The 7,731-nt window shown below is 57.2% G+C and overlaps 1 protein-coding gene across 1 annotated transcript in view; it reads left to right on the top strand.

The window, feature by feature from the left end:
- Positions 1-3,300, top strand: part of VOLCADRAFT_70104 (uncharacterized protein) — a gene marked incomplete at both ends in the record, with an annotated part of 11,006 nt that extends 7,706 nt beyond the window's left edge. The window contains 4 exons of the mRNA XM_002958892.1: positions 349-452; positions 1,181-1,250; positions 1,937-1,992; positions 2,833-3,300. Of these exons, the coding sequence (XP_002958938.1) occupies positions 349-452; positions 1,181-1,250; positions 1,937-1,992; positions 2,833-3,300 (698 nt within the window). The remainder of the gene's footprint in view (positions 1-348; positions 453-1,180; positions 1,251-1,936; positions 1,993-2,832) is intronic.
- Positions 3,301-7,731: the final 4,431 nt, after the last annotated feature.

The raw sequence follows: 7,731 nt of genomic DNA, 5'->3' as shown, positions 1-7,731 counted from the left end.
GGGGGGTTGGTGACGGGAGTTGTGTTTGCTCGGGGAGCGGGAGCGCTTCCTCACTTGGCCCCACTTGCCCCGCACTCGCTAGCGGCAAGTAGCGACAAAACTTAGCCGGAGATGACGTGGCGGTCCCTATACTCCACCTATAGATGATATATGCTAGTTTACATACACGTCTGCGGCGGCAACACCCCTCTTCGACAACCCTTCCCCAGCCCCCGCCCCGGCTGGACATCATCATCGAGCAACCACAGAGAGAGAGAGAGAGAGAGAGAGAGATTATTATCCATATTTTCATCACCAGTGTTACCATCACCCTCATATGATTCCTCTCCCCCCTCTCCCTTTTTCCAGCTAGCGATATGTTCTGGAGGGAGCCCTTCGACCTGGCCGCCGCCACCTCCGCCTGCCAGCAGCACTGGGGCATCTCCCCGCGCCCCCTCCGGGCCACCACCGAGGTAAGTGCGCAGCCGCGGTGCCTCTCCCTCCCCCCTCCGCGCCCTCACCCCCCCTGTATCTGTAAACCTCCTGTACGCGCGTCGGCGTCACAGGACCCTCACAGCCGACAGCACTAGGGAGGCACTTTTACCTCCTGAATATCTTTCCCCCTCCCCTTCCCACCGTCTATCGCTGTCACGGCTCACATCCACCCCGCCCTTACTTTCCACAACCCCCAACACGCACACGCACTCGCACACACGCACACGCACTCGCACACACGCACACGCACTCGCACACACGCACACACACACACACACGCACACACACACACACGCGCACACACACACGCACACACACACACCCCTATCGACGGCTCTCCCATCAGGCCCAGAGGGGTAGCCGATCAGCTGCAAGGGCAGGCGGATGGGGGCGGAGGGTGCGGGGGGAGATGGAGGGGCTGCAAGCGGGGGAGTCTATGAGCTGTGCAGCGGGGGGGGGCCCGGTGGTTGGGGGTTGGGGCTGGGGTTGGGGCTGGGAGGCTGGATGCGTAACGCGGCCTTCTTAACCCTGAGACCGACCGGCGTGCACAGACGCCACACATGTCCGCCTTCACGTGCTTCAACCGTTTTGCGGGCTAGTTTTTGTTCTAATATAGCATGTATGCATGTACGATAATGCCTGACAAGTACTAACGGCCACAACCGACGTTGCCTGCCTAACTTTCCAACCAACAAACTGCATGTAGTGGGGCGGCCGGCGTATCTCGGCCGGGTCGAATATCGTCTTCTCCAACGGCCTGCTCGACCCCTGGCACGGTAGGTCGAGAGGAGTTGTTAGTTAGCAGTTATGGTGCCCGCAGTCGTTTTTCAGTTGGTCGTATTGGCATCGGCAACTATTTTACTCGAACAGCCTAAAGCCGTCCCTACCCCATTCAGCCGGATAACACTGCCAGGATGCATTCCGAAGCCATATGTGGTTCCGGAGGTTAGTACGGAGGCGTGGGCGGTTGTATGTGTGTACGAATGATGAGGGGAGGCGCGTCGTTTTGGTTCGAATGTATGCTACTTGCGAATCGATCCTCTTTTTCTGTTGGGCCTCCGTTGACCTCTCGCACTGCGTAGAGAACATGACTGGTGCCTTTGATTCATTGGGCCCAATATCGGAGTTCCAATGCGAATAACGGGCACACAACACCACGAGGTCGCGTGTATGTGTGTGTATATGTGTATGTATATATATGTATGTATGTGTGTATGTATGTGTGTACACCGGGTTCTCGGTCTACTCGCCCCGTTCTCTGTTGCATGTCATGGGTTTCACTTGTACGATCTCAGCCTTCTCCTTATCCTCCTTCTTCTGGGGCCCGATGCATAATTCCATGAACCCACCAAACCGACCAAACCGACCAAACCGACCAAACCGACCAAACCCACCATGCATACACACACGGGCGCGGGCCCTCAACCTCCTCTCCCCTCTGGTGGTGCCCCCGACCCCGCAGGGGGCGGTGTGCTGGAGGACATCTCCGACTCCATGCCGGCCGTCATCATCCCGGAGGTACGGCGGGCTCTATGCAGTGACAGTACGACAGTACGATAATTACTCTAGCCGTTGCGTAGTACGGAAAAGGCATGGTGTGGCAAAATGGTTTGATCCTAGAACAACAACAAACGTTATCGCTTTTCCTTCGACATACATACATACATACACATGCGGGCAAATGGCGCCCGAACGTCGGGTGGTAGCAACAGGAGGCGGTGGTAGGTGGGTAGGTGGGCCGGCCGGCCGCTTTCGGCTGCGGGGCACTTAGGTGCCGGGGGCGCTCTGGGGCCGCTGCCCCGTCCCGTCCCGTCCCGTCCCGTCCCGTTCCGTCCCGTCCCGTCCCGTCCCGTCCCGTCCCGTCCCGTCCCGTCCCGTCCCGTCCCGTCCCGTCCCGTCCCGTCCCGTCCCGTCCCGTCCCGTCCCGTCCCGTCCCGTCCCGTCCCGTCCCGTCCCGTCCCGTCCCGTCCCGTCCCGTCCCGGGGAGCAGCTGGGGAGTCCCTCTGGACCTCTCCGTAGCCCCCCCTGTAGCCCCCCCTGGGGGTGGGGGTGTTTAGATGAACACAGCATAAAGGCCCCTGCGGGGCGCAAGACGCAAGACACAAAAACAAAACGGCATTCTCACCGGGAAGAAGGAAAACGACGACGACGAGCTGCTGTTTGAGTTCCGTCCTTTGTCCCTGGCTCCCAACAGCCCTGACAAGGGTTCACACTTGGGCGGCCCCCCCCTCCCGGGCCGCCTTCCCGGTGGCCCCCCCCCTCCCTCCCTCCGCACTCTGCGCCCCGCTCGTGCTTGTTAACCCCTTTTTATCCCTCCCCCTCCCCCTCCCCCTCCTCCCCCCTTCCTGATGTGAAAAGGGCGCTCACCACCTCGACCTGATGTTCAGTCATCCGGACGACCCGCTGTCTGTCGTAGAAGTACGGCGGTTCCAGCGTGAGGCGATCCGTGACTGGATTGAGATGCGCCTGCAGACGGAACAGCGGACCCGGTCCCCGACCCACCAGGTTCAGACACACCAGGTTCAAGGCCATGGGTCGCAGCAGCAACAACAGCAACAACAGCAGCAGCAGCAGCAGCAACACGTGGAGGCGAGATACACGCAGCGGGGAGGAGCCGCAGCGGAGCAGGCAGCTGCCGAGCAGACCAACGGTAGCGGTGGTGGTGGGAGTGGGAGTAATAGGAGTGGGAGTGGGTGGATGGGAGGGATGTGGCGGGCAGTGGGGAGCTGGTTGGGGGGAGTGCTCCGGGGGGCGACAGGGCCGGGGCAGGCCGGGGTTGAGGGGGGTGGTAGCGGCGGGGCGGTTGGGAGGCGGGGGTGGTGGTGAGTTGTGGTAAACGGGTGGTGGGGTCCTGGCATCACTCAGGCAGCCCAAACGGGAAATTCATGATATTCAAGATATCCATGATATTCAATTCAAGAGGATATGTCGTACATGACCTACAAGACGTACGGCATATGACCTTGCCGAAATGGGGGAGAAATGCAGTGTCGGTTGCCCCCCAAGAGGGGGTGGGGGAAAGAGGGCAGGGTGGCCGCGGTGGTGCCGGTTGGATGGGTGGGCGATTCTGTGTTGGCGTGTTGGTCCGGTGCATGGGTGCGTGTGTCTGTCTGTCTGTCTGTCTGTCTGTGTGTATGTCAGTGTGCGTGTGACTGTCTCTGTAGGTGTGTGCCGTTTTTGGAAACCTGATTTGCTTTACGGCGACGTTTGCGTTTGTGCAAGGAGTTGTGCGAAATGCGATGATGTTGGTGAAGTAAGGCAGTTGCAGTAGTTGTCGTTTTGTTGAGGCTACAGCCATAGCCAGTGCAAAAATAACCGCATGGACAACGAAATAACCATCAACCACCATCGGTTTCTAGCTGTTACGCACCGGGACCCGTCACGGCCACGTGATACCCCTCCCACACGGCATGTGGGCGTGGATGTCCCGCAATGTTCATTGCACATACACTTGTACAGCTTTTAAGTGTACGGCACATACGACATGTACGGCTAGTCAAGAGATTCCCGTTCATGCCTTACCTCAGCTAGCTGGCGACGGCTTGAAGGGCAGTGATTCGGTTCCAACACCCGACAGCCCTCTGTCACCCCGGAGGAGCAGTAGCAGCAGCAGCAGCAGCTGGTCAGCAGGCAGCCGAAGTGGGGAGAGAGAGAGAGTCTCTTATGGTTTTGGGACCAGCGCTGGCCACGTAAGGGTTGCGGGATGATGTGTGATGGTGTGCGGATATAAGAGAGGGCAACAGCAGATCGCAACAGCAGAAGCAAATTGCGAGGGATTTTAAGGGATGACCGATCGATCGGGGGTCCTGGGAGGTGGGAGGAGGAGGAGGGAGGGAGGACAAGAGACGGATTCCGAGGCCGGTGTGAGACGCGACCGATGCGCCGTCCTCTTAACCCGTCTTACGTATCCTTAGTACGGCAGCCATATGCGGGAGAGAGCTGCGAAAGCGCTTGAAGCAAGCGAACGATTGGATTTGCGGCGAAGGATTTCCCGCATGGCTATAATGGCTCTGAACTTGTAGACCAAAAACGAACGAAAGTTGCTAACCACTTTTTCGTACATGATCTCTCACATATCCATATCACCTAGGAGAGAAAATTTCACGGCACGCCTAAGCGGCCCGTAGGCCTGATGTCCCCAATTAAGACCTGACGCTCCTTCCTCTGCCGTACTCCTCCTCACGGCATATACTCGGCATGCATGTTCGGCAGAGGGCTAGCACCCTGGCTGCACCCCGGCACAAGTGACGTCGTATCGCGTGGTGAGCAGAATTGCTGTTCAGCGTGGTACTGCCTGCCGTGGGGGACCCATCAATTCTTCCCAGAGGCATTTCCCTTGAACGATCTGAATTTATCTCCTTTTGACCGGCGGCGCTTGGCGGTATCTACGGTGCAAGCACCCTCCAGATGATACATGCGGTAAGTCGGCGATATGGATCCGTGCCGTATCGTGGCGTGTACGTATCGCCGTGCCGATTGTGTTTTCCTGCGCCGCGTATCGCGTGATTATGCAGTCGTACTTGGCTGGCGGTTGGTGGCAGCAGCAGCAACAGCAACAGCAGGAACAACAGTAGCAAAGCGCAGCGGAGCAGACCCCTTAAGGAAAGGTGTCCAGCCCTAAAACAAAGTCCGGATTAGCGTTGCTAGCCGCCATTCAAGCATGATTGCTGTGTATCTCAGTATGTGCCTGTGTTTTAATGACCTCGTTGTGGGAAACGCTGCCCGTCGCGGTAATGGACGCCGCGCTATCGCTCCACAACGACGCCTTCCGGCAACTGCTGCCACGGTACCGCGGATATGAATGCCACACGGTACGGTGCGGTTCCTTACAGTAACGTACGGTGCGGTACGGGTGCAAAGTTTTCAAATAAAACCTGCAGTAGCATGTCATAAAACACAGCAGGATTCCGGAAGTGGTCTACCTGGTAGTGGCCTGAGTTCTCTCTCGCTTCCCTGCGCGGGAGTGCACTGTCTGTCACCAGGGAGACAGGAGGGCGGGTGGTGCATAGGAGGTGAGATAGAGAAGGATAGGAACGGTTGAGAAGCGCCAAGGCCTCGCCGGTGTCCGTTTTTAGTAGTCCCTTAGGTGGAGCTGCCAAGAGCGCACCACTCGCCAGCCCCGCCTCCGCGTCCGTTGTTCGTGTCGCTATTTGCGCGAAGCGGGACTTTGCAATGCAGGGCCCGACCACCGCATGCTCGCCTGATGCTCGTACGGTGGGTTTCTACCCGCTCAGGTTATGGGCTCGCGGACGGGTAAAGGAGGTAAGTGCGCCGTTTCTAGGAAATGGGACGTTCTCTGACGCGCTTGTGTTTTCCCTTTATCGTTCTTCCCTAGGTGGCAGAGGCGCCTGGCTCCGCTGTCTTCTTCCCGATGCTCGTGTTGGTGCTGCTGTGGCGGCGGCGGCACCCCGTCGTGGTGCTGAGGGGGGCTGAGCACTTCACTATTACGAGTGTCAGTATGTGCGTTGATTTGAGTTGAGGGATGTGTCCAGCAGATTACCAATCTGTTTCGGCTGTACGGGCGATTAACTGGTCGGTTGCTATCGGTTGTGGTGTCGTGACTCTTCCGTGTGCCGTAGTTTGTGGAGCATCATCCTATTGTGTTTTTCATGTCGCGGTACGGTACGAGGATTAGTGATAACTGCACAGTGGGCTTTGGCAGGAGGCTGGCGGCACAGCAACAGCAACAGCAGCAGCAGCACTGTGTCGTACCGTCGAGGTATAATTACGTGTTTGATATGCGTTGACTCCGTAATAGACACGTCACACGCTGACTTGTCCACACACACGCCCTCCCCACTTGTTTCTCATCACTGTATGTCCGCATGAACCTGGTCCTGCAATCAACATGATGGTCCTGCTGCTGCTGCTGCTACTGCCGGAGTTGAGTACCTTCAAGAGCTGCGATTACTGGCGGGTGCCTGAGGCAAATTTCTTGCGAATCTGTGTATGGCAAGGAGCAGAGGTGCGGTGCGGTTAGGCCAGAGGTGAAGCCAGTGCGGCGGCGGTGGTCGTGGAACTGGTGGCGGTGCATGGAGCGATGGACATGGATAGGGTGTCTATCTTTTAGATTCGGCCCCGGGGACCTATTTCCATGTGGGTTCGAGCCCCACCATGATCGAGGCTACAGCCGAGCTCGCGACTAAAGCTGCACCTTGTCAACACCTCTCGATTTTCTCGTTTTTATTCGATAGATATGTCTAGCAGAAGATAAGGAGAAACTGCAGTAGCAGCAAAGTGCGGTTGTCCGATACGCGCTGGATGAGAAGCGGCGCCAGTAAGCGCCACATCCAGGCCGCGTGCCGTTGGTGTGTAAGTATTTCAACAGTTCGTAGCGCCCGCGTGCGCTTTGGTCGTCAAGCCCTGCACCCGCGTCGGCTCCCTTGTTGCGTGCACTTCGGTATCTTACCGTTACATTGCCACCATTTATCTATGACGCGGCAATTGTCATTTTAGGAGCTGATGAAAATTCGGACTGGAAAATTGAAAACAAACACAGGAAGGCAGGATCTGCCAGGTAGCGGCTGCAGGGTGAAGATATGACCCCCCTGTCCCATACATCATACATACATACTCTTGTACTTGGATGTGTCGGACCGTCTGTCTTGCAGCCACCCTGTGGACCACTATCAGGCTACCGCAGCTCGGTCGGCATCATGACGGCAGCTGCTGATTACATATTGTCACTTGGTGTTGGGATGACAGCACAGTGATGGAGCTGATCATGAACTTGTTGGAGCAAGGGATGGATGGCAACAAGTGATAGGGAACGGAAATGTGGCGGGAAGGGGCTAACAGGCGAGGGTGAACGGGAGGGATATAGGGTGATAGGGAGCTGGGCGGTGCACGATCTCGCTGCTCACAGCAGTGCTGGGTGACAATGATGGTGCATCGATGGATGACCTCGAAAGAAGAAGCTACGGATGGCTTAGCCCTGTCAAAGGAAAGCCCCCCATGATAGTTCATGGCGCCCTTGTTCGGGCCGCAGTTCCTTTTGTAAGCAAACGTGACTTAAAGCACCTTAGATACTCAAGAAGAACTCCAAGAACCATAACGCTGTATCAATAGCTCTTGGCACTTCCGCCATGGACAGATTACGCCAATCGCCCGCTATGCCACATAAGCAAAAATGAAGCAACGGCCTTCATGATGACTTGACCTGTTGTTTGCAAGGGCTTGCACTTAGGGATCTTGCTTCCGGGGAGGACGTAACCAGGTGCAGAGGAACGGAGGTGAACGTGATAATGCAGTGACATA

Source organism: Volvox carteri (assembly GCF_000143455.1).
Source record: "Volvox carteri f. nagariensis unplaced genomic scaffold VOLCAscaffold_110, whole genome shotgun sequence".
In the NCBI taxonomy this organism is placed as follows: Eukaryota; Viridiplantae; Chlorophyta; class Chlorophyceae; order Chlamydomonadales; family Volvocaceae; genus Volvox; species Volvox carteri.
This window is presented reverse-complemented; position numbering and strand designations above follow the sequence as displayed.